Source organism: Taudactylus pleione, unplaced genomic scaffold (genome assembly GCF_031769625.1).
Source record: "Taudactylus pleione unplaced genomic scaffold, aTauple2 ptg000642l, whole genome shotgun sequence".
In the NCBI taxonomy this organism is placed as follows: Eukaryota; Metazoa; Chordata; class Amphibia; order Anura; family Myobatrachidae; genus Taudactylus; species Taudactylus pleione.
In genome coordinates this window covers 151,888-179,879 of record NW_028285044.1, presented here as the reverse complement: position 1 = coordinate 179,879, position 27,992 = coordinate 151,888, and the positions used below count along the sequence as shown (strand labels likewise).

Genomic DNA, 27,992 nt, shown 5'->3' with positions numbered 1-27,992 from the left:
TATTTGCATCACATGCTAGCTTTGTTAATTTTATGAATGTGATGCACAATATTTTTAGACCTCAGAGAAGCTGCTAAAAGCATCCAACGTAATACATCTGTAATGGGTTTATACACAAACTAAAGGGTGGATGCAACTGACAGGTAGAATAGTGAAACATGAGCACCGTAAGATCCACTATTTTAGCCCCAGAAACACAGTACTTACACACACAATTTGCTAGCAGATAGGACACAACTTTTTTTTTTCAATTAACAAGATGCAAAATGAACAGAAGAGAAATCTAAATCAGATCAATATTTGGTGTGACCACCCTTTTGCCTTCAAAACAGCATCAATTATTCTAGGTACAATTGCACAAAGTCAGGGATTTTGTAGGATTAACTAATCATACCAAACAGGTGATAATGATCATCATTTTCATATGTAGGTTGAAACACAGTAACAAACTAAAACAGAAACAGGAGGCTTAAAACTGGGTGAGGAACAGCCAAACTCTGCTACAAAGGTGAGGTTGTGCAAGTTTCATGTTACAGATCATACAGCATGGCAAGACTGAGCACAGCAACGCGATACAAGGTAGTTATACTTCATCAGCATAGTTTCTCCCAGGCAAAGATTTCAAAGCAGACTGAGGTTTCAAGATGTGCTGTTCAAGCTCTTTTGACGAAGCACAAAGAAACTGGCAACGTTGAGGACCGTAGACACAGTGGTCGGCCAAGACACATAATGCTTACTTCCCTTCGAAATTGGAAGATGTCCAGCAGTGCCATTAGCTCAGAACTGGCAGAAACCAGTGGGAAACAGGTACATCCATCTACTGTTCAGAGAAGTCTGTCCGGAAGTGGTCTTCATGGAAGAATTGTTGCCAAAAAGCCATACCTTCAACGTGGAAACAAGGCCAAGCGACTATACACAAAAACATAGGAACAGGGGTGCAGAAAAATGTCAGGATGTGCTCCGGACTGATGAGTCAAAATTTTATATATTTGACTGTAGTTTGTTTGCCGAAGGCCTGGAGAGCAGTACAATAATGAGTGTCTGCAGGCAACAGTGAAGCATGGTGGAGGTTCCTTGCAAGTTTGGTGCTGCATTTCAAGAAATGGAGTTGGGGATTTGGGCAGGATTAATGGTGTCCTCAATGCTGAGAAATACAGGCAGGTACTTATCCATCATGCAATACCATCAGGGAGGCGTCTGATTGATTGGCTCCAACTTTATTCTGCAGCAGGACAACGACCCCAAACATACAGCCAATTTCCTCTTCAGCTTAAAGAAGAACAAGGAGTCCTGGAAGTGATGTTATGGCCCCCACAGAGCCCTGATCTCAACATCGAGTCTGTCTGGGATTACATGAAGAGACAGAAGGATTTGAGTAAGCCTACATCCACAGAAGATCTGTGGTTAGTTCACCAAGATGTTTGGAACAACCTCCCTGCCGAGTTCCTTCAAAAACTGTGCAAGTGAACCTAGAAGAATTGATGCTGTTTTGAAGGCAAAGGGTGGTCACACGAAGGAGTAAAGTTACTAAAATTTGACTCTAGTCCGAAAACAAGCACATCATCGCAGGAACACAGGAGACTTTTTTCAGCTGAAACACTCAAATTTACCAAGAATCATGTTTTGCTGAATCGTGTTGTTCGATGGTGTATGTGATCGTGTATCTCCCCAAGTTTCCTGTGTCTGACCGCAGCCAAACACTCTCGAACAAGCAGGCTTCACATATCAATGCGATATGTGCAGGCTGCTCGTGTGTAAAAAATTTGACGTGGGGTTCCCCCCAAAAGCATAATCAGCCCCGGGCTCCTGAACCAGTCCTAGTTCTAAAAATATAGGGGACAAAACGTGTAGGGTTCCCTGTGTTTTATGAACCAGCACTGGACTCTGTCCTGGTTATAAAAATACGAGAAACTAGCTGGGGTGTAATGCCACAGCCAGACGACCCTTTAACCGGGTCACCCCAGCCAAAGCATTAACACCCCAAACTAGTCAGCCCTGTCCAGGGATCTCGGGAGGTGGGGACCTCGCATCAGTTTATTTTATTTTTTTTATGTAACCCTTTTTAGGCTAATTACAGGCAGAAACATACACAGGTCACAATGATCTGTGTATGTTTCTGCCAAAAATGCAACTCGGAAGGACTGTCTAAAAAAACCCTGACGCCTGTCATTAGACCTACGCCGGGAGCCCGACACCCGGCTTACCGATCGAAGGTAAGCCAGGAGCGGACAGCCGCGGGGGGAGAGGGTTAGGTTAGGGGCTCCCAGGGGGGGCCTTAGGGTTAGGCACCCCCCCCCCCCGGGAGACTTGGGATTAGGCAGCGGTGAAGGTGGGCGTTAGGGTTAGGCACTTGGGGGAAGGGGGGGTTAGGGTTAGGCACCCCTAGGGGAGGGTTAGGGGGAGTTAGATTAGTTTGTACTCACCTTACCTTCTGTCGGGATCTTCACCTCTGACGGGCTTCCGCTGTCAGCGGTAAATTATACCGATCCTGATTACTAAAATTAAACCCGTGGTTATAATCATGATTCTTGTTAAATTTGCGAGTTCTATTCCTGGCTATGAAAAGTACTTGCGAGTTTGGTCGATGGTATATTTATTCTATTTGTGTATTTACCTGTGTTTTAGAGAGAGTTTCATGATTTCTCACCTGAGTTTGCCTTTAGTAAATTTCCGAGTTCTAAAAAATGGCTAAACACACCCGTGATTGCAATCTTGACCAGACACGAAGCTTAGTAAATTTACCCTCAGATATTGATTTGATGTAGATTTTCTCTTCTGTTCATTCACTTTTTCATTTTGTCAATTGATAAAAATAAACTATGAACACTTCTATTTTTGAAAGCATTCTTACTTTGCCGATCATTTCCACACCTATTATATTTTGCTAGGTGTAAATGTGATTTTATGCTGTTGGAATAGAGGTGATTCACAATAGTCGCTTATGGCAGATCATTGCCACATGACATTTACTCACGACTTTCCCTCCTATTTAATGTCCTATTTTTATTTATTTTTTTATACTGCAAACAACGATACAAGTTCATACTGTGAGGGCTGTGAGCCAGTTTTAAAATTCATATATTCTGTATTCAAATGCGCCCTCCTCCTGTTGTTTTACTGTCATAATGTTTTTCCTGCACTACTGGAAACGGTGACACAGAGTATCATTTATCTCTGCCGCTCAGCTGTCTGACTTATTTTTATTCCAATCCGAATGTTTCAGTGACAGCTTGTCTCTAGATAATTTTACACCCGATCTGTATGAAGACATTTCATGAAATAACTATGCCTTATTGCTGAGTTATCCAATATTCAGTGTACAAGGCACATTGATGTCTTATCTTTCCATGGCAGCGATCATTCAGTAATAAATTAATGAATTTATGACATTGTACACTGTGCTTAGCTCAAGTAGCAGTTTTAAACTTGAATGTAAATTGGTTTTGCCTCATCTCCAAACTAATACATTTTCATGCATCTTTTTGTGTTCCTTTCAGAGCCGTAACTAGGAATTTAGGGCATTGTGCCAGAAAGAGTGTCAGTGCCCCCCCCCCCTCTTTAAACAAAAAAGAGACAATATGCGTGTGCCTAATGCTGCGTGCACACTAGACGATAAAAGTGAACGATAGCAATATCATTCATATCGTCTAGTGTGTATGGTCCAAATGACCAAAGATGCGCGCTCCTGTGGGACGATAACGATGTCTGCTGTTGTCCGAACATGCAGGTCAATCTGACAATATCGTCAGGAACTGCCTGTTTGCTGATGCGGCAGGATGATGTCACTGAACCATATCGTTAGCGATATCGTTTAGTGTGTATCCACTATGTCGTTTGGCCGGCAGTTCAAGGGCAAACATTGACGGTATTGCTCATGTAGCAAATCGTCTAGTGTAGGGGTAGCCAACCCTGGTCCTCGAGAGCTACCAACAGTGCATGTTTTCCAGGTCTCACAGAATCACAAGTGTAATAATAAACTCCACCTGTGGATCTTTTCAAATGTGTTTCTAAGTAATGAATACACCTGTGCACCAGCTAGGTGGTCTGGAAAACGTGAACTGTTAGCCAACCTTGGTCCTCAAGAGCTACTATCGCTGGTCTAGTGTGTATGAACCTTAAGACGCACTCTGAACAAGGAACTTGGCTTCGTGGGGGGGGAATGTGGCCTTCCCCAAACAAGAAATCACTATTCAAATTCGAACTAAATCCAATTCGATTTAGAAAAGGCTTCCAAAATCTTATCTTAGTAAATGTGGGATTTTGACATGGATTTCTACATTCGACTTGATTCGATTTCAGGTGAGCTAAATCAAACATAAAATCGAACTTTGATAAATATACCCCCCAGTCTCTTAAATAATCACATACGCTGTAATAAACGGGGAGCTACAGTAGTTGCCTTAAAACTTAGAAAATTGAGCTTCTTACTGCTGCTCTCAGCCAACTCAATCTAACCATATTGATTGCTCTGTACAGGTGTGCTAAAACTAAGGTATTCATGATAGAATGGCTTTTAGGGTCAAAACAGATGTATGTAAGTTACAGGTCTCTCTTAATATTTTGATACTTTTATGCTATTAAAACTGATATCACATAGTTAAATGAGGGGTCACATACAAAAATCCCCAAATCCTGAATTATTGGTTTCTGGATTTCATATTTACAGTTGGCTCTTTTTAACACTCCAAAGTTTAAATTTACTGGTTTCTCTGTAACAGTACACTACATGCCCAGTGCCTTAGAAGTCATTGGCCCTCATTCAGAGCCGCTCGTTAGCGGCAGTACGCTCGTTCCGAGCGATGTTTGCACATCTGCGCATGCGTACGGTTTTTAGTACGCATGCGCGAACCAGTCAGTGCGGCCGAAAATCGTTGGTACGCAATATAGCGAGGGCCTGCTATTTTGAGTGACAGAATGAGGCGTATGTGGGTGGTAACAGGGGAAGGTGCTTGAAAATGGGGAGTGGAGATCCGAACGCAGGCGTGCTTAAAGGTCAAAACGGGCGTTTTATGGGTGTGCATATTTAAAACAGCAGCGTCATTGACCACGTCACTGGGTTATTTTATAGCCAGAACTGCTCGCAAATTTGTGGTAGCAAACACCAACCACAAGAATAGCGAGCAGTTCATACGCTGGTCGATGTACTCGATTAATCTAATAAATAGCGGACATGACGTAGGATGCGAGCGGCCAGGGGGCGTTTTTAACAAATAAACGAGCGTATGTTTTGCTCGCTCGTTCAGACTTAGAGGTGTGAACAGACTGCAATGTGCGTACGGATCATTTGAATAGCCACCCCTTGTTTTTAAACGAGCGACCACAAATAGCGAACGGCTCTGAATCAGGCCCATTGTTCCATAACTTGCACAGGATCATGGAAGACTAAATCAGCTGTCTGCAAGTTGGATAAATGTCTCTGAACATTGAGCTGTATCGAAGCGATTAAACCGGTGGTTCTGGATGCATTGTTACTCAAGGAAGAGAGATTAATACATCTCGCTAAAAATGCCTAAAGTAAGGATTTTCTATTTTTTGTTGTTGCTAGTTTTAGGATCATAGGCATTCTCTAGGACTAATACTCTGTGGGAGTTATTTACTAAAAGTGTAAAGCAAAAATTAAATGGATACATCAGCTTTGATCTATCTAGTGCAAGACTGGTTATGATCAAATATAGCTGAAGGGAAAAACCCCTTCCATCTCTAAATCAGTCAACATATTTTTAATTCCACACCCGCATTGAATTGCCCCCCCCGTAAATCCTTAAGGAAGACAGCTAGGATATCAGGAACAGCAACTGTGAACAGGGACCGAATGACAAGGCTCCAAGAAGAACTATCACCGGCATGCAAGTGTGGAACTGACTACCTTTAAACAGCACTGAAAGCCATCAGTACTTTAATTAAACATATTAATGGCAGCTGCTGGGCTGCACATAGCAGTAACAAAGCCAGGACCAGAAGGCCCTTCGACTGCACAGAGTCCTGGTAGCCTTTTAACCACTGGGACCACCAGATAATGCTGCTTCCGTGACGCGGCGTACCGTTCGTCTAGCAATCAACCGGGACCCGCGATGGAGGAGAGCCACGATGGCGGCTCGTAACACAATATCACTAACGCAAATGCATCTGTCCTCCTGAATCAGACCTTCAATGCGGCACAAATTGTCATCTGTGGTGGACATGCTTGGCCAGCCGGATTGCTGCTCAACTTGAAAGTCTATCCTGCCATTATCAAAGGCAGTGCACCAAACCTGTTTCCGTGACATGACATTATCACTGTACACCTCCATAAGTTGGCAGTGAATTTCAGCTGCTGATGTGCCCTTTAGACGAAGAAATCTGATCACACTACACACCTCAATGTTTGACTATGTTTTCACCAGCCCCGCCATCTTACAAGTGATGTTGGGACAGTATGGCTGATATGAGGCGCAGTCTAATGGCTGTGAGAGGAAGCAGTGCCCTACCTGCTCTGGCTTGGCAGGAAATTAGAATGAAATAGAGAAAATTACACATGTGAGCGATCTTGTTACCTTACTTATTGAACCACCTCCGTATACTGGTAGATTATTTGGCTTCTGACTGACTTGGTCATTGTTTGTGCACCTTTGGAAGGGAAACTAGATTAAGGTCTGATGGAGTCAAGGACTGATATAAATAGACATTCTTTGACTGTACAGAACTGTAATATGGTGATGCTATAAAATAAAGGATAATCGTAAACAAAGTAAAGTATTACTCCCATTTCACCATAGACAGATGAAGCTATTTATTTATGTATTAACCTTTTTATTTATAGCACCAACATCTTACAAAGCACTTCACAGAGAGTATTTTATCATGCACGTCAGTTCGTGTCACAGTGGAGCTTGAGTACACACCAACATAAACTAGCCTGTAGGTATTTGGAGGTTACGCATATTGAGGACAGGTTCCCAAAGGTTTCTTATACAATACAAAAAGCTGAGAACACGCTACTTTCCACCACTGCTGGCACTGCCATTTGCATGAATACACCAATGTAAGCAGTGCTTCTGTGCACAGCACATCTGCCAAGCTGTCATTCAAACTCTGCCTGCTTAGAGATGCTTGTGGTCCACTCCTGTTGCAGGTGGACTAATTAAGTGTAAACCTATTTACTCAACTGTACAAAACACAACCTTTGTAATAATTTCAACATTTATATAGACTGCACCTCAGGTATATCAATATGTTCTATTACTTGGAATTGAAGTTGGGAATATTCTAATTATCATCAGCTGTATGATATCCTTAGAGATGTTTGTGCTTAACATGGAAACATAGAATTTGAAGACCGATAAGAATCACTTGGTCCATCTAAGCTGCCCATTTTTTTACCTTTTTGTAACCTCAACCCTATATGAGCCTTAGTACTTTGTAACAATGTTCTTAGGCCTATCCCAAGCATGTTTAATTGCTCTACTGTCTTAGCCTCTACCACCTCTGATGGGAGGCTATTCTACTTATCTATTACCCTTTCTGTGAAGTATTGTTTCCTCAAATTTCCTTTTGAACCTACCTCCCTCCAGTTTGTGTCCTCATGTTCTAATACTCTTCTTTCTTTGAAGAATGTCTTCCTCCTGTACCTTGTTAAAACCCTTGATATATTTGAAAGTTTCTATCAAGTCCTCTTTCCTTTCTCTGCTCTAAACTATACCTGTTAAGATATTTTAGTCTTTCCTGGTAAGTTTTGTGATGCAGGCCATGCACCATTTTAGTTGCCCTTCTTTGTACAGTCTCAGATGTGTTTGTACACTTCTGGAGATATGGCCTCCAGAACTGAACGCAGTATTCAAGATGAGGCCGTACCAATGACCAGTGATGATATTACTTCTTTCTTCCTGCTACTAAATCCTCTCCCAATGCAACCAATCATCTGACTTGCCTTTATCATTGCTTTGTTACATTGCTTACTTGCCTTTAAGTCGCCTGAAATAGTGTATCTTTAGATTCCTTTCCTCCTCTGTAGTGTCCATTATTATACTATATTTAGCTTTTGGGGTTTTGAGACCCAAGTGCATGATTTTGTAATTGTTTTTTGCATTAAACTGTAGTTGCCATGTTCTTGACCATTCCTCTAGTCTACCTAGGTATTCGATTATTTGTCTTACTGGTGTGTCTACCCTGTTGAATATTTTTGTGTCATCTGCAAAAAGGCATACTTTCCCTTTAATACCATTTGCAATGTCACCAACAAAGATCTTAAAAAGCACTGGTCCAAGTACAGATCCCTGGGGTACACCACTTTTAATATTTACCTCCTGAGACTGCACTCCATTTACTACAACTCTGTTTCCTATCCATTTAACAGTCTTAGGGGGGAATTCAATTGAATGCGCTATTGAATAGCGACGGGAGGGACTCCCAAAGCTATTCAATACACTGCGCTGTGTGGTCGGAGAATTGCCGGTTAACGCGCCTATCGCGCCTTAACAAGGGTGTTAAGGCGCGTTAACCGGCATTCTCTGACCAAAGTGCCGGGTGCGCGGCTGTTAGCGCAGCGCTATGCAGAAAAACTGCTGCGCACCCGGCACTTTGGTCGGATTTCTCCTCGCATCCCCAGGGGGGTGCAAGACGAAATCCTTAGCGCGACCAAACAGCGCAGTGTATTGAATAGCTTCAGGAGTCCCTCCCATCGCTATTCAGTAATGCGTTCAATTGAATTCCCCCCTTAGAATCCAATCTCATGCTTTTGTGTTAATTTAGCAGTCTGCGATGTGGGACCATGTCAAAAGCTTTACTATATGTCTAGATGATCTACATCTACTACTGATCTATTACTTGAGTAACCCAGTTAGAAAAGTCAGTAAGTTTTGTTGGGCATAATCTCCCCCTAGTAAACCCATGCTGTTTGGGATCCTGTAAATTGTTAGATTTTAGATATTCCACAACTCGTTCTTTTAATAATGCTTCCATTATTTTCCCTACTACTGATGTACGGCTGTCTTGTTGGTAGTTACTTTCCTCTTCCTTGCTTCCACTTTTGTACAGTTGGAAAACTTTCATTCTTTTCCAGTCCTCTGGAATTACTCCTGTAGCTAGTGACTGGTTGAAAAATGCTGTTAATGGGGTTACCAGCACCCTTTTGAGCTATTTTTGTATCTTTGAATGTAAACCCATCTGGCCCCATTGATTTCTCCACTTTCAGTTTTGAAAAGATGAGCGCAGACCCCAGTGTTTTGGTTTTGGATCTGGATTTACCTTCGAGTTTTGGATAAAAATCAATTAAAAATCGATAAAAACAGCTAAAATGTCCGAATCCAAAACCTGAGTTTGGTTTTTAAATCCGAGTTCCGAACCGGCAACTGACCCGAACCGGGTCACAAAAGTGAATCCGAACCTACACCCGGTTCTACTCTTAACCCCTAAATTCGGGTGTGTTTGGATTTCAGAAATCTGGACCCGCACATCTCTAGTTAGAACCTTCTCCTCTGTGAATATACTTATCTGCCTTATTATTATGACTATCCTTGCAACTTATCTGTGCCCCTTCCCCTCTCCCTCCACCAGACTTACTGCTTAAGCTTTATTATTCCCCTGTTTGATTTTCTTCTTTCACTGATATACTTATTTACCTACAGACTGGACCATTTTTTATTCAGTCTGTGCCTTTGCACATCTTATCACCTTCTTATACCACTTTTATACCAAAGTTCCCCATTTACACAGATGAAAATCCCGGGTTGATGCGCATCAACCTGGGATTTTTAGGTCGGTGTAAAAGGGGTATTAGCCTAATTCCTTCTGATAAGATACACCTCTTTGTCTTCATTATAGAGTCTGCTTATATTTCCTAAATGCCCTCTTTTTTGCTTTCACACTATTTGATACTTCTTTTATGAACCACACTGGCTTCCTTTTCCTTGTGCTTTTCCTAATCCATTTGATACAAAGGTCTGTAGCCTTTAGTATTGCACTTTTTTTAATTTTCCCCACCTCTCCTGCACTCCTTCCAAATTCTCCAATCTACCAATGAATCACTTAGACATCTGCCCATCTCTGCAAAGTCAGCCTTCCTAAAATCTAACACCTTTGTTTTTGTGTGGTATGAGTCGGTCCTTGTCCTTATACTAAACCATGCTGCTTGATGGTCACTGGATCTTCGGTTTTCTGCAACATTTACACCTGATATCCTGTCACCATTTGTGAGTATGATGTCTAATATTGCAAGTGGGCTCCCTCACCAGGGATGCTCCCTGCAAGGCATTTAGAGAGTCCCCACTTCTAGTGGAACTTGCAAAAGACCCCTCCCAGTTTACATCAGGTAGATTAAGGTCTTCTATGACTGACCTCTCCTTTTAAAGCAATTTTAGTGATGTCCTGCAATAGGTTCCTGTCCAGTTCCTCCCCCTGGCCTGGTAGTCCACCCCTGTTTCTATGGTCGCCTAAAAGGCCTCAGTTTTTCTTCAATCATTTGTGTTGATGTAGTCTGTTTTTTTTTTCACATACATGGCTACACCTCCTCCAATATTTCCCATTCTGTCCTTTCTAAATAAAGTGTATCCCGGTATAGCCATGTCCTAGTGATGATTTTCATTGCACCATTACACCGTAATTGCCAAAATATCGAGATCATCCCTTGTCACTATTGCTATTAGTTCTGGCATTTTATCTCCTAACCTAGCATTTGTAAAAATAACTCTGAGAGTTTTGTTTGTGCCTCTTTATTCCTAGCCATATTCAGACAGTACATTTGCATATAAAAATATATATATATTTTTTCATTTTACCTGCTTGTAGATGATGTTCAATGTTTTTTTTTCAACTGTTTCTTGTGGGTTAACAACATAATGTGTCTCATGGATGAATTACGTGTATTCCTAAGACCTTTACGGAGTAGATTTCAAATCAGTCTGTTTGAGCGTTTCACTGCACACCTGAAATTGAATCTGCAGAGCATTCAGATACAAACAGAGTGTGGTGAAGCAATAGATTCCACAGCATCTCCCATCTCAGTATTAATTTACAGTTTATAGCCCAATGGTGATAACTGGGGAAAGAAGCAGGCACCTGTCCTATAGTGGAAATGAAGGCTTACTGCAGAGGTTCCCAAACACGGTCCTCAAGGCTCCCCAACAGTTCAGGTTTTAGAGATATCCATGGTCTAGCACAGGAGGCCTAATTAGTACCTCAGTAATTTGACTTAACCACATGTGCTCAACCATGGATAGCTCTAAAACCTGAACTGTTGGGGAGCCTTGAGGACCGCATTTGGGAAACTCTGGCTTACTGTATAAATATATATGAAGTATGTTGGCTTGGTGACCAAATCACTCGTGCTCCTAACCACTGACTTGCTTTCCTGTGCCTGGACCTAATCTGGAATTGCACCTGAAATATTTGGGGTAAACCTTGTGGAAGAAGAATTATAATGACTTGCTAATAAAATCTATGGATCTATAAAGAAAATTCATTGCTCACACACAGACCTATACACATTTATTTTTGTTCAGTCTTTATTGAGGAAATAAAGCATGTAATAACAAAGCGTACAGGTATTATTAGTATAATTATTATCCTTTACTGATATGGTGCCACAAGTGTTCCGCAGCACCTTACAAAGTACATAAATAAGTGAACAAGAAGCCAGTGACTTACAGTACAATACAAAGCAGGACAAGGTTTATATACATTGCAGCATTAGCGATTGTAACACTCAAATAAGCAACAGGGCGTATGCAACCATAGTGATAGTTGCCCAAGTGAGGAGTAGATGAAAGTATAAGTAAGAAGAAGCACAAGAGGGTAGAGGGCCCTGCTCGTGAGTACTTACATTCTAATGTATTGAAGCAACATCAACAATCCTCACAATTGCATAGCTCATACATCACTATGAGTAGGTGTAGGGCATCATAGATCAGATGAGGGTGACGGGGAGAGGTTCTGTAAATGTTGGGGAGGGATCTATTGCTGCCATTGAGATATCATCCATAGGCAGTCAGGTAGAAATCTGTTCTAGCCAATTATTATTTTCTGCTTGGGGGAGAGTGGAGCCTCCAGTGTACTGAAATTACAGTTTCTGCAGCATTATTATATGCAAATATGTCATATACAAAGATGCCAAAATAGTTTATATGTTAAATAACCAGGTTTCTGAATCATCTGGACGTCCCCATGCAAACATTTCAGTTGTGTTTTTTAACATAATATATAGTGAAATATACATATTTTAATCTGTTCAATCTAAATCTAGGGCTGGTGCGCTTAGATAATAAAAATGCCCCTCGGGAAGGTCTATTTAAGTGCTACACTATAGCTCCAATATTAATCACAGCTTCTTAAAGCACATTTTAAATTTATACCAAATAATATCATAAAGGGGCTCATCTCTAACAGCAAAGTACCAGGTGTGGATCGGCAACCACCATTTCTTTATGCCTGGTGAAATCACTCCCTACAAAGGTGAATGAATAAGGATTTCATGAATTAATGGCTTGCACCATACCTCCCCCCCCCCCATACATTTCACATTATATATAATAGTTAGCTAAAGACTTTACTTTCCACAGAGCAAATTTGCGTCCTGATTAATGCATCTATATATAAATAATGAAATAAAGACAATGTGATCCATCTTCATGTTCAGAGCTCTAGTTTGTGTCAAATCTGTTCTTTTTTTTACCTTTTAATTATGATGTATGAAATCTCTTCTCATCTTCTGTTGTAAGATGAATCTATTTATATGGAATTTGTCTTCTTTTGTGTTTCCCCAGACATGAGCTCTGGCTCTGTGAGTGGAACTTTGCAGTCTCTAGAGCACACAAAGACACAAGAAGATGATTTTGATATGTTTGCACTTACCCGGGGGAGTTCTCTGGCTGACCAACGCAGGAGGTGAATAGAAGTGTACTGGTACTTTCAGCTTGATGTTTTCATGTTTATCCTGAACTGGGATTCATAATTCGAACTACATACTAGGCACATCCTACCATTGGCATCGGGTTGAGTACAGGATCCCGGCGGTCGGGATGCTGCCGGTCAGGATACCGACAGCGGCATCCTGACAGTCAGAATCCTGATGCTTGAAGGTAAATAGCCGAACACCTAACCCACCGTTCCAGCAGGTCAAAAATAGGTCTTCTATCTTGCAAGTGCGCAACACCTGCAGCCTCCTTTACAACACAAAAATAGGATCTCACTAAATCCTTAGAGATTAATGTATACAAAATATATTGTGTTACAAGATGGCGCTGGATATTCATACAATAAATAAAACAAAATGACAAAAGATACTTAGTCCTTAAACAGTTGTTTCATGTAGAAAAGTCCTTTAAGTTAATTGATCTTTTTATGTCCGGATCCCAAAGTTCAAATGTTCTCCGTGATTACATAAAAAGAAAAGGACATGGAACAATTTCTTAGTGATAAAGTGCAAGAACGACTCCTTATCGTATTAATGTGATGGTCATCCTATTGTGGATATAGGTGTAAGCATACCCCAACTCACAGGACAAAATATAGTGCTGATCACATCAAGGTTTCTTTAACTTCTTCTTCCCAAATAGAAATTCTCATACAACTCTCAGAGTAAAAGAGAAAAACGTGTAAGGTCTTCCGTACCTTACATCTTATCTTTATTTCAAAGCTCCACTGTCTCCTGGGTCTGTCCCATCCAGCCAAGATGATTTATTTGACAATCACTAAAAACTGAAAAGCTATCCACATAAACAAACAAAAAATGCAAAGAGAAATAATAATATTGGAAGCTGAAAAAATGGTGGTGACCTGATACGTCGGAGCAGTGGAGTCCGGAATCCACCGTTACTTCCCAGGAAAAGGTCACCAATCCAACATCAATCAATAAATCCAGATGAGGTCAATGTGTCCCATAAAATCCAACGCGTTTCGATCGGTCACCGCAGATCTTTGTCAACAACTATTGAAAGAGGACATTATATAGGCTATTTTTAATATTTATTATTCCTCAATATTTTTTATTGTCTCATTTCTTCAGAAATAATTACAAAGAAGTGTCGCATAAGGAACATTACTGTACCTTATGTGGCACTTCTTTGTAATTATTTATTTCTGTTTTATTCTTTTGTACTCTTCTCAAGCCTTGACAAAGGTTCCGTAGTGGGTGGAACCCAAATGTTGGCTGCTATGAATTATGTGCATGTTAATAAAGCTTACAGTATGTTTTTGACTTCAAAAGTCTGGCGAGTGCCTTTGGGGCCTATTTACTAAGCAGTGTTAGGAGACAGAGTGAAAAGTGATAAGGTACCAGCCAATCAGCTCCTAACTGTCATTTTACAAACAGAGCCTGTGAGATGACAGGAGCTGATTGGCTGGCACCTTATCACTTTTCACTCTGTCTCCTAACACTGCTTAGTAAATAGACCCCTAAATCTCTACGTGTATTTATACTCCCACTCCAGAACTACACTCTCCAGTATAATTTTCTTCTTCCTTGATTTCCCGGTGGGAACCAACTTCACTGGGCCGTGACCTGGGCCCTCACTAAGTAAAGTCCTTATCCTCTTGGGAGGATTCCTGGCGAAGTACGGTGGGGGTCTTAGACTATGAGCCAGGGAATTTCAGGGGATTCCACCAGTTTGCATTTATCATCTGTATGGATGTGTACTCTGATAGACTTGCTGTCTGTTTTGAGTTCGAGGGTTATTGCAGTATTCTTCGTGTATCTCATTGCACTCTATGTGCTGTTCTCACAGTGCCAACACATCCGTGCCTCTCATTGCATGCTACGAGCTGTTCCCAACCTGCAAGCACATGCGTGTACATTTTACACACTATGCGCTGTCCGAACAGTGCCAACACCTCTGTGTACCTTCAGTGTTTGTGCCTACTGTGTTATACACATTAGGGTATTCAGTGGCTATTACCTTTTGGAGTATTGCAGGTGTAACTCTTTCAGTGTGTTCCCCCGTAGAAGCAAAATCCCAAGGCTTCACATCTACTCACATTTCTGCCACTGAGAGCATCAGTAAGGGGAGCACAGAGAGATGCTTTATTCAATAAATAGGGAGTAGCAATAATGCTCATTCCTATTTACTAATCAACTTACTGTTCATCTCTTTCATAGTACAGCTGTAATCATACAGGTAAGCATATCTGCCACTGTCATTCTATATATGTCAGTGCCTGTCATTTTGTGTGTGTATGTATTATAAGGAACAATGCAATCAATACCATGAAATATACAGATAATTTTAAAAGCACAAAACACATTATAAGATAATGGAAAGCACCAGTGGCTAGTTTCCTAATTCCACAGTAATGTGTGCATTCTCATATATACTGTACCGGTTGGGTATGAAATACTGGCGGCTGAACAGAGCAAGTCCCGACAGTGGCATCCCGATACATGAAGATCCCCAACAGTGGTGATAAGTATGCTATCCCTATCCCTCTCTCCCGGTAGTGCCTAACCCTAACCCCCCCCCCCCCCCCTTCCCGTATCCTAATCCCAACCCTCCCCTGGGATACCTAAACTTAACCCTCCTCCCTTCCCACGGCTAAGAGCTAAGAAGCCCCGCTTACCTTAAGTCAGGATGCCAGCTGTTGGGATTTCGACGCCTATCTTAGTCCTGGGTCGGTATACCGACGGCCGGCGCCCCGGCCACCAGTAATATTACTACATCCCATACTGTACAGCCCATACCAACCAATTAAATTGATAACTTTTCTAATATAAGTTCGGAAACTAAAGCAAATGTCTGACTGCCGTGGGTTACAGAACCTTTTTTTTCTCCATTTGCCTGAGCGTCAGTTTTATAAATGCACCCCAATATTTCATAGCAGCAGCTGTTCCTCCCCTCATGAGTTAGCAGGAGCTCTGCCATTGGATATGCAGTGCAGCTTGTAGTGACAGCACGTGCTTGGCAGTTAGCAGCTATCTGTCTCGTTCTAGAGCCAAGGCAAGTGTGCGCAGAAGAGGAGCATCGATAGGACAGCTCTGAGAAATCAGTATGCATTACTCTGTCTCGGCCACTCAGACTCTTACCATGTGGCCTTGCACACTTAGGGGAGAACTAAACTAAAAGAAAGAAAATAAACATGACTAAATCATATCTAACCCATCACAGGACAAACGTTATGCTTTACCAAACAGTTCTACATGTATTTCTATATGAAGAACTGAAATGATGAGAGGCAGAAGTAAAGGAGCAAATCAATGTAGCAAAGGGCACAAATGTGAGCCCTTATATACAGGCTTCTACTATACATTACATTTTTCATCTTTGAAGTGGCTCATACATTAACATATGTAGCAAGGTCTCAGTTTGTTAATGATGCTTTATAATTGGTTACAAAAATGACCAGAAATGTTTTTTAATTATACATTTCTATGAAATTCATCCAGTGCATCTTCTTCAGAGTAGGTAAATAGTACATGAGTAGTGTTCTCAGTGTATCAAGAGGAGTGGAAGGTGTAGAGATAGTTGGCATTCTTGCTGAGGGAGGCTGAGTTTGTGACCAGTGAGTTTAGTAGACACAGGTAAACAGAAGTCATAAAGAACACATGGTACATGACATTAAAGGGTCGTGAGGGTCAGGTGTCATAAATCAAAGTACTATAAACTGAGGGAAAATCCAGACCTGTCATGTGGCAGAAGTGCAAGGTGTAAGCTGACCCCTGGTATAATCTGATAGTCAGTCATTGGAGAGGAGTGAGAGCTCAGTTTGGGTGCTTGGGTGTGGGTTGTGACATCAGATTACCCTTCTCTGGGTGTACAATCTATTTCTGCCTCTCATCTGGCACGTACACATCTCCTTCAGTTCTCTGGCCTCTTGTCTGCATTGATCCACGATCTGTATTTTCTCCGATGGCAATTTCTTATTCCTTTCCTGCTGCCTATTTCCTTACTACTTCCATTAATGTTTTGCTCACTTTTGCCTTTTTTATTCCCGAACCATTAAGTTCCTAAGATTGTGTTGTGCCTGGCTCTCTATTTGGATTCTACAACTCCTTGCTGACCATGCTCCTTTATGAACTTTGTGGCTGGTGCAAGCACTTGAGAGCTTTTGTGCCATTCTTCCTGATCAGTGGTTTTGTGGTGGGCATCTACTTTATCCTGGAGGCCATTGTGTACAGCGGACCTCTTTCTGATGAGCATTTCTACGATCGGATTGACCTACAACAACATAAACTCATTTCTACAAACCCTGGACTGAACCCAACTGCTCGCAGCAATCTCAGGTTGCCCCATTGACACTGATTCTGTGCAGCAGTTACCACTTGGCTTGGGGGAAAAACAGTGAATGGGTGGGTGGGGGTTAATTTGTTAGAAATGAAGCCTGTCTGTTACCATGATAGTCATGCAGTTTAGTGTGCCAGTGTTTTCTTGTAGAAAACATTTCCTCCTGAGCCTGCAGAAAATAACATAGGTTAACCCCAAGTGTTGTTTTGTACTGCTGGAAAGGGCATGTGTGTGTATATATACATCCAAGGTTGCTTTGGACTTTACTATGACTTATTTTGTTTGCATTACATGATTGCATTAAAGGAATTTCTTTCTGTCTATGCATATATCTACTGTTCCCTCTATTTAGCTGTTTCCTGAAACTCCTTTGCTACCTTTCTCCTATATCTATATATGTTACAATGTTTTCTCTTTTTCACATTTTTCTTTCCTGAAATGTATTATTAATAATAATAATAATCGTTATAATTAAATAGTACCCACATATTATGCAGGTCTTGACAGAGAATGCTTAATCATTACTTCCATCTTTCTTGACTCCCTTGCCTCACTCAGTGTTAAATATGAGGACCCCCAAGCCGCAGATGGACTAGCAGTAGCCCTGGATACTAGACAGCAGAACACTGGAGCCGTAAGTAATTTGTTTCCCCGGTTATACCTTTCACACAACCCTGTAAAGGAACTTGCCCATGAAAGGCTTGTATAGAGAACTAATCATCTTATGCCCCAGGGGTCGGAAACGTGTGGCACTCCAGCTGCTGCCGAACTATATATCCCAGCATGCCCTAACATCAAAGCTGCTGGGATGTGTTGCCTACCCCTGTCATAGCCTTTAGGGTTAAAGACAGAACTATTGTCTCTAACCTACAGCTACTTATTAGGCTGCAATAATCTAAACCTTGCCCCTGGATAAAAAATATATATACCCATTGCACTTTTACACCAGAGCCGATCTAGTGCCCACTGACAAGTTTTGATATATTCATTATAACTTGTGACAATTCAGGACTAGAGCATACTTTCTGTTCTGTGTGGAGTGGATGACTTTAGTGATATTAGAGCAAGCCACTCATTAGCTACACCAAACTAGTGCTGAATTGAAATTATGTGCATGTATCATAGTTAACTTTCGTAATACAGAAGGAATACATAAGTCACTTATTCCCTATAAATCGAGTTATGGTGCTGAGTGATCAGCGCCAATTTGTAAGTTAGTGCAGTGTTAGATGATATGAGCTTATTATTGCAGAACTGAATAGAAAAACATAAATCCACTTCTGTGAGCACTGTTCTAGCCAGATCAAGTAGTTCTACTTAATTATAGCAGCCTTTGCTAAGTTAGAGCTACTGCACCAAGATCATTTCTCTAATAGGCTGTATGCACAGGAAGGAGAAAACGTTGTAGTTATTGTTTTTTTTTAATTAAAGGAGTTTTATTTATAAAACATCTGCTGCAGGATTTATTGGAACTTCAGATTGTGTTTACTGGCATTGGTCCAATCAGTTGCCTCATTCCTTGTACTTTCCACCACCAGCTATAAATTTTATGTTTCCTAAAACCTAGTGACTTTTAGACCCAGCAGGTGAGTATTATGCAGGTTGTGTGGCCACCCCCTGGCCCGTTTTCTTGAATAGTAGGCACTTTCTTAGTTGTTACATAATACAATGAAAAATGCCTAGCTTACTGTGCTTTTTATTATATTAAATAGAGAACAGCTTGAAACTATGAAGTTGGGCCTGTCTTTTTGTTATTTAAATAGAATGCTATTATCATATACTGTATGAGTTTATATAAACATAATGTTACAGAATCGTACAATTTATGCAAATACAGTTTATATGAATAAATAGCATGTTTTCTTTTATTATTGTGAGATCTTTTTCCGTCTTTCATTATTGTGGAAATGTGACCTTTTGCAAGAATGACTCTGGGTTTTGTAGGTTTGGAGACAAATGTGACGTGTGTCTTTTAGAGGGGTTTTAATCCAGTTCCAGGTTGTACAGATCTTTTAATACTTTATTATTTTAGATACAGAATCTAAGTTCTAGATTTGTAAAGATGTTCTAATTGCGTTATTTGATCTAGAACATTTAATTGTGATCTCAGTGCTGAGATGAAAATATAAAAAAATATCTTTATTTTTTCCATCAGATTCCAGCCCCACAGAACGACTTCATGGAAGACGTTGAAAAATGGCTGTCCACTGATGCAGTGAGTTATAGAGACTGGTTTGTTTACCCTTGGGATATAAGAACCCTCTTAAATACTACATGCCATTTAGATAACCTAGGCCCTGATTCAGAGCCGGTCGCTATTTGCGCTCGCTCGTCCAGAAAATAGGGGTGGCTATTCAAATGAACCGTTCGCTGTTTGCGGTCTGTTCACGCCTCTAGGTCTGAACGAGCGAACAAAACTTGCGGTCGTTTTTTGGGAAACTACGCCCCCTGGCCGCTTGCATCCGACGTCATGTCCGCTATTTATTAGATTAATCGAGTACATCGAACAGGGTATGAACTGCTCGCTATTCTTGTGGTTGGTTTTTGCTACCACAATTTTGCGAGCAGTTCTGGCTAAAAAAAACCCAGTGACGTGGTCAATGACGCTGCTGTTTTAAATATGCACACCCATAAAACGCCCGTTTTGACCTTTAAGCACGCCTGCGTTCTGATTTCCACTCCCCGTTTTTAAGCACCTTCCCCTGTTACCACCCACATACGCCTCATCCTGTCACTCAAATTAGCAGGCATTCGCTATTTTGCCAGCACATGAATTTCGGCCGCACTGACTGGTTCGCGCATGCGTATAACGACCTTGACAAAGGTCCATGGCTAGGACCGAAACGTCGGAGCTTTACTATGATGCTGTAAATTTTTTTTTAAAAAGATGAAATAAAAACTCATTTTAGAAGACTGGTGAGTGCACCCCCTTTGTTCATTTTTTGTGTGTATATATATATATATATATATATATATATATATATTTATATATAGACACACACTCATCAGGCAGGCATCCCGATGTATGTTTGTGTCATATACTGTGTGTGTATGTGTATATATATATATATATATATATATATATATATATATACATATATATATATATACATATGCATGTGTGTGTGTGTGTATATATATATATATATATATATATATATACATATATATACATATGCGTGTGTGTGTGTGTGTGTGTGTGTGTGTGTGTATATATATATATATATATATATATATATATATATATATATATACACACACACCTTTTATCGTTAGGGGCCCCCTATACGTTTGTTGCACAGGGGCCCCCGCTGTCCTTCATCCGGCCCTGGCGTAGTCACTTCAATTGCAGTCCTGATCGCAGTGGCCGGTTGCGATGCATGCGCAGTACGCAAAAATCGGGTAATTGCATGCGTATTAGCAACTGCGATCCAAGCTGAATCAGGCCCATAGACAACAGATTAGCATCATCAACATCTGATGTGTGTGATCCAAAGTTTATTATTTGCATGTTCATTTATCAGCTCTGATTGATTGATTGCATTTTTTATTTTAAATTTTGTACAAATATTAAATAACTGTTTATTACTATATGAAGAATTTGTGACTTACACCCAGCCCTGTGTATGTTCTTTAAAGCACATCACTTGAAGAATATATAAAATAAACGAAAGCCATAAATAATATAGCATGTCCAATGATTTGTGAGCTTAAAAACACCCTCTGTGTCCAGAAATAGAAAGTGAAAAATACGTAGGTGAAATGTTTCTTCTCCCCAAAGTATAGATAGTGAAGTAGATACAGTGGTAGCATTGAGTAATCTTACTTTATAATAGCTTGTAATATAGCATATCACCAGGCTTTGGGATGTTGGATATCCCTCCTTATGGTCTCATTTAATGCTGCAGGGATATAAAAAAATGAGGCATAAAAAACTAGAATATATTTCTAGATTTAATCTTTTGCACTTACAAGGTTAAAAATTCCAAGGTACATAAACATTTAATGTTGGGCCCTTATAGGATCTTATACGTATCAGACAGTAGAAATGAGATGGCATATAATAGACCCCATAAATAGATCTCGCCTCCATTCTGGGTGGTCAGTGGTGGATTTTCCTCTCCTCACAGCATACACACATTTCCAGCACTGTCTTTTTTTTCCTTTTCATTTTTTTTATTCTGGTGAAGTGCGACACAGGTCTTCCCCTACACCAGGGATGGGGAACCTCCTGCCTGGGGGCCGTATAAGGCACTCAGAATCATTTGGTCTGGCCCTCTGAGCTTTTTTATGCTAGCCTCATCTGGCGAGCAGGGTGTCTAGAATGGCACACTGCGGCCAGAATCTATTCAGCAGTGCCACCTGGAGCGTCCTTGGGATGCTTCAGACAGTCACACAGCTGCCCTTACAGCTCCCCGAAGCATCCTCAGGATGCTCCGGGCATTACTGTAATCACCGGCGATTGTGGCCCTGCCCCCTTGTGACATCACCTGGAGGGGCGAATAATAGGAAACGTACTGGCAGATTTAGTGTTGGGTTTGTCCTAGCATATCAATGTCTAAATTTAGCTGCTCAATATATTTGTGCTACAGGCAAACCCACTGCTGTTATTTTCCTGTAGGCAATAAGCTCTGTATTTGCACCCTTTACGTCACAATGTGGATTTGTTAACATGGAAATGTGCACCCTAGAGCTTGGTTTGCTCCTAAATCTAAAGGACAGGCAGAGGATGATGAGTGCAACTCTGTTTGCATAATGTGTCTTTAATCTGTACTGCGCATGTTTTGAAAATGAAGAGTCATAGACCTTCCGCACGTACTGTATGTACACTTACCACCGGAGAAGCGGAACAAGAGTGTGAAGAGGCATTCGCACATATCAATGTTCAGCAAGGGCATCTATACACAAATGCAGCCATATATACACTTGTTAGGGGGCATATCATTGCTCCTAGTATAGGTCAGGCACCAGTACACATTGATGATGATGATGACGACTAGTAGTAGGCCAGGCACATATGCTGCTGGTGAGGAGGTGTACACATCCCAAGATGCATTTGCTGGCAAATACCTTTACTTTTTGATCACGTTTCTGTTATATATGCCCATTGTACTTCCATCTCCGCATCAGCCAATCAGAATTGTAACAGATATATGTTCATGTTATAAAAACATTATGCAGAAATGTTTCCACACTACAGTAGGTAGTCCCTGACCTACCTCTAGTTTTGTAATTAAACCAAAATATTGCGCTCACAGTTCAAACCTATACAGTGCCGAAGCCATTAAAACACTTCACTGTTTAATATATATCCCAGGCCACTGTTGAGTTAAATTTAATTTAGAAGACACAGCAATATTAGGCTAGGTTACTGGTATGTGCCAATTCTTTGTATCCTGTGAATATATATAAAAACATAACCTCTCAGAGCATCCCTGTACTGAACTTATCCATTGCTACAGGTAATAGCACAGTGTATACTTTTTGACAGGAATTATTGCTATAGCTCTTTAAATATCATTCACTTGTTTGGGAGCATATTGCAAATCATTAATATGTGTGTCCTTCCCCAAACACAGGGTGATGACATTGAGGGAGAAGATGGTGTTACCAGTGAAGGTAAGTAACCAGCACTTAGTACTAAAGTGACTGCAATTAGCATTTATAGGCCCCCATTTACTAACGAGTTTTATCACCAAAACAAGTGATACATTTCACTGTGTATGATAAATGGTGCTCCAGCCAATCAGCTCCCAACTGTCATTTTTCTAACAGTTGATAGTTGGGAGCTGATTGGCTGGAGCACCATTTATCACACCGTGACATTTATCACTCGTTTTGGTGATAAAACTCGTTAGTAAATGAGGCCCATAGTCTTAGGCTTGTTCTTCAAGATCAAAATCCTGGTGTTAAAGGTTTATGTTTTCAATGGAAATATCTACATTGGAGCATTCAGTGACTGCAGTTGCACCAGAAATGTAAACAGTTTGAGGATTGGGTTCTTAATTGAATATGTTTACATTAATTTATACATATTTATATTATTTAGACATACTGTCATTTAAAATGGTTAAAGTATTACTTCTGTATTATCATGTAATATGTATACTCTGCATACCTGTTACAAATTTCAGTTCTCTGAAGGCAGTTTATATACAATACAGCGTGGTTGTTTGGCTCGATAGCTCAATGACCCGATCTGTGAACCTACAGTACACGTAGGTGCCCCAATTGCAATACATCATTTGGCCAACTCTCCAATTCCCCAATTCAATTCACAGATCTGTGGAATCCGATGATTGCCAATTTCTCGGGTGAATGACAAAATACAACATGTTTAAAATCCCAGACGTGCCAATTCCGATAATTTTTTGGGTTGGTTCTGGCGAGTCGAGATTGCGCAACATGTTGGATTTTGCAGATCACCTGACCCAAAGAGCCACAAAGAGGTAACTTAAATCACAGACGAAATATATTTTAGTTTTAACTCCTTTGCTAATGACCAGACATGTAGCCAAATTGAAGTGCACAAAATAACAAGACAATAAATTATTAGGAACAGCAATTTTAACACCTCTCCGCTACTATGCTGTGTATAATTATACAGTGTTCTTAGTAATGGATCTTTATTGAAAGAAAAAAAAAAAAAAAGAAAAATTCTTGCACTACTTGATATTGGGTATAATAAGTATCTTATGGTCTTTGCTTGTTTTCCTGTACAGAGTTTGATAAATTTCTGGAGGAGCGAGCAAAGGCGGCTGATCAGATTCCATCGTTACCTTCTCCCCCGACTGACGCTCCCAGAGCAGCTTCCAGCACAGGACGGGATAAGAAGGAAAAAGTGGAAGATGCCCTTTTTGCCCTGTGAGTCCTCACCGACCGCTCATCGAGGTGCTCAAGGACATAACAAGTTGTGAACATTTCACTAACTGTTATTGAATGAAATTTCCCTGTAGGAGATTTCTTGTGAAACAACGATGAGTATTTTCCCTGCGGTACGAAAATCTTCTGTTAAACGGATGGCACTAGTAACACCAGAAAATGGCACTGTTGAAATTCCCACACTGTTGATTAACAATTGATCTGTTTTTGGTGTTAGAATATAGGTGCATTTTCCTGGCGCCTACTGATCCTGCCGGGCTGCTGTTGGGATCTCATTTATCCCAACATCTTCCCTTCCTTTCCTGCATACCAGGTTTGGGTACGTAGCTGTGTGTAAAGAGGAGAGATTAGCACTACAAATCCGAGGCTGTCTACATGTGCCTCTGACAACAGCTGCTTACTGCTGTTATTAAGGAAACAAATGCATTAAGTAAGTCCTATCATGTATAGATTGCACTACTGTAAAGCCTTTCTTCCTTTGAGTAAAGTAAGCATGCAATGGTAGTGTGCATTGCATTATGGCAAACCTATTGCTTACTACCTGAAGTGCCTTGTTGGTTTCTTATACTTGGTAATAGAAAAGCAAACTGTTGTTTTCTAAGAGGTTACATTGAAGACCTGGAGCAACATCGGGGTTTCCCAACACTATATTTTCAGCCGCTGGATTACGCTGCTTTTTATCTGTATTTTTCCAAAATTTGGTGGCTTTGTGTTGGAATGAGTATATTTCATGTTATTCTAAATCTTTATGTACGTGCTTAAACATTTTTCGCTTTGCTCTTTTCTGTTCTGCAACCGTTTTAAAAATGTAGAAAAACAACCAAGTGAATCAATATTTACTTAACAATACATTGGTTATGAAGAATGAAGGGCCTGCAGGGTGACAGCTCAGAAAAGCTAAATTGTAAAAGCAAATTATTCTCAACTGTATATCTATATAGAACATAATTTTTTTGTTGGTTTACTGCTTATGTAACATCTTTGCTTGTGTACGTTATTTGCATTTTGTTCATTTTGGTGTCTATGAATATTTTCTAAATTACTCTTTTTCTTGTATAAACATTCATCCAACAACGGAGAGAAGACCAATATGTCACACGTGATCCAGAGTTATTCCCTATAATTTATAGCAAAATTTATCAAACTACTTGGGAGTTTTTCTTAAAAGTAAACAAATAAAATTGGAAAACTACAAATAGCGAGTACTTATTCAAATGAAATGCATATCTTAGATTTAATCCTTGGAAATGGGTTTGTTTGTGTCTACGTTAAGCTCTATTGGTATTTGTATGTCACATCTGGGGCCAAATGTAATAGGGTGAGAGTTTAGAAAACGTGAGAGTAAACTGTCACACTTTTTAAACTCGGCCAATGTAATAGAGTCCGAGAACAGGCAAACTCGCATGTTTTTCAGACTCAAAAACTCTCATAATTGAAACTGTCGTCTAGATGTTTTCCCATTCTGAAAATAGAACTTGACCAATGTAATAGTGTGAGAGATTACTGCTAAACTCTGGCATATTCTAAATTCTCACCGTTACATTTGGCCCCTGATGTCTACATGAATCCCTATTGCTGGCTGTATGTCACACCCAACATCTACATTGATCCCTATTGCTGGTTGTATGTCATACCTGATGTCTACATTGATCCCTATTGCTCATTTATGTCACACCTGACTTTTACATTCATCACTAGCTGGCTGTATGAATGCAACAGAGACACATACTATATGGCAACTTTTATCACACCATGGGGGAGATGTATGATGGGGCGATGTGTGTAAAATTGTAAACTGCGCACATTGAGGGCTGCAGTTACCGCTTCCCTGCATGCAGTAATACAGGGAAGTGATCGGTTCCGACAGCTAGGGATTGTGCATACAAAAGACAATTAAGTTTGGGTCAAATCTTACATTGAAATGTATGTTTTTACCTTCCAAAATTGGCGTTTATAATGGAGGTTTTAGAAAAAATAGATGAGCTTTAACGCAACATTTAATTTGTCTAATTCATCAACACTAAGGGGATTATGTAAGAGTTTGCGAGATCTACGAAACGGTGTGATATCAGCAACTTCACCACTAAATTTAAAGCGGCAATCTGTTACAAGGTAAAACCAACTATAAAACTGATTGCTGCATTTAATTTAGCTGTAACCTTGCCAAAATCACGGCGGTTCCTTCATCTCGGAGCCTCTTACATAACTCACTAAGGCCCGTATTCAATTAGAGGCGAAAAGTCGGAAAAGTTTAGCCTGTCTGACTTTCCGCCTCCTTTGCCTGTCTCGGAGGCGGAAACTTAACGTGCGCGTCCCTGCTTTTCTCCCTATTCAATTCCTAAACAGGCGAAAACAGAAACCGGCAAATCCAGAACAGGCAGAAAGTACTGTCAGAATTGGGGAAATCAGTTTGTACCCCAAAAAAAGATGCACTTACATAGGGAATCGATGTTGATGTGTACTAATCGCCCTAATAAAAGTGTTTGGGGGTACTAAGAGGTTTAAATAGCTTCTTATTAGCGTCTTTGCAAAAGTGGTGAAGAATGGCATAAAGCTGTATTTTTTATGAAAATAAGTAGTCCAGTCAAATTTGGGGTACTTGAAAATGGACGCAAGCATATTTTAATGTTTCTAAAGTGAACTTTTACAAACCGTCAAAAACTTACCTGCTACATGCACCTGCAATCCCAAAAACACCTGACCCATCCTTGCAGACCCCCAAGAAGTCTTTCGCTAGTTATTATGCTTGTCCCCCTACTTTTTTTACTTTTTCGCCCCCAAAACTAAAGTACCTTTTTGGGTGTGTTCTGAGGTAATTTTTTATTTTTTTGTTGATTCGTCCTTTGGGGGGCTGTCCCAAGGGTTCTGAGTCGTTACCCCACGTTTGTACCCCAAAATATCGTTTTTGCACTTTTTTTCACCTGCTATATAGGAGATACTTTTCCGCCTATTACAATGCATTGACTTTCCGCTTAGGCGAAATCGTCCTGGAATTGAATATGGAGATACTTTGAAAACAGGCGGAAAGTCTGAATCCGTGCAAACTTATCTCCAAACTTCACTTTTCGCCTCTAATTGAATCCGGCTCTAAATTTTTTAATTTGTGTTTAGGTGGAGTTCATATTAAGCAATATATTATCACTAAAAATATGTGCGGTAATCCATATTCCAAAGAATCCCCATGCAGACTTCAATGATCCAGTAGTTATAGTATAGATTACGATCTCCCATGAATTTCCCATTTATGTAAATTAAAAGTTCAGGCAAAGGGTATCAACAACAAATCGGAACAGAGCCGCTTAGGTAAGCGATACGGGAGAGCAATTCTTGACTGCTGGAGCTTTCATGTGGACTAACTATAACATTGGATAATACTGCAAGTAAAAAGTGAACTCTGCATGGACCTAATTGTTTGATAAATATATTGTAAACAAAATAATATTCATCACTGTATCATTGATTAAATTGCTGCCTAATTTACAAATGGACTACGGTCTCTTTTAACACTGCTTTTGTCAGTTCAGCTTGGTGCAGTATGGCATGTCCGTTCTGCTTTCTTGCCCATAGCCTAATCCTACATCCCTTTACTGGTGATTTCTTTCCAGACTACCATATCTCATGAGTGACAGCAGGGGCTGGCTGGCAACTTTTAGCCTGGGGGGCAAATGCATGCAGGCTGCCCTGGCAGAGGAGTAGCGTGTAGCCAGGGTGCCCGAAGAACGTGCGTGCTACGGCGCTGCCCCCCCTCAAGTGTTTCAGGGAGGAGGCGGGTCCATATGGGATTAATGTACGGTAAAAATAAAGATATGGGGCAGCCCCCTGTCGTAGTGCCCATATGCAGTGCCCCCGTGTGCCACAGGAGAGAACACCCTTATGCAGGCCTCCAGTAGTACCCCCAGTAGTGGTCCCCCCTGTGCAGTGCCCCTT

At 40.6% G+C, this 27,992-nt stretch overlaps 1 protein-coding gene across 2 annotated transcripts in view; it reads left to right on the top strand.

Annotated features, from left to right (window-relative positions):
* TOM1 (target of myb1 membrane trafficking protein) overlaps positions 1 to 25,261 on the top strand; it is a 170,083-nt gene extending 144,822 nt beyond the window's left edge. For both annotated transcript variants that reach the window (XM_088455108.1, XM_088455110.1), the window contains 5 exons: positions 12,735 to 12,855; positions 17,742 to 17,817; positions 19,339 to 19,398; positions 22,763 to 22,802; positions 23,906 to 25,261. In XM_088455108.1, the coding sequence (XP_088311234.1) occupies positions 12,735 to 12,855; positions 17,742 to 17,817; positions 19,339 to 19,398; positions 22,763 to 22,802; positions 23,906 to 24,051 (443 nt within the window). In that variant the 3' untranslated portion in view covers positions 24,052 to 25,261. The remainder of the gene's footprint in view (positions 1 to 12,734; positions 12,856 to 17,741; positions 17,818 to 19,338; positions 19,399 to 22,762; positions 22,803 to 23,905) is intronic.
* The last annotated feature ends 2,731 nt before the right edge of the window (positions 25,262 to 27,992 follow it).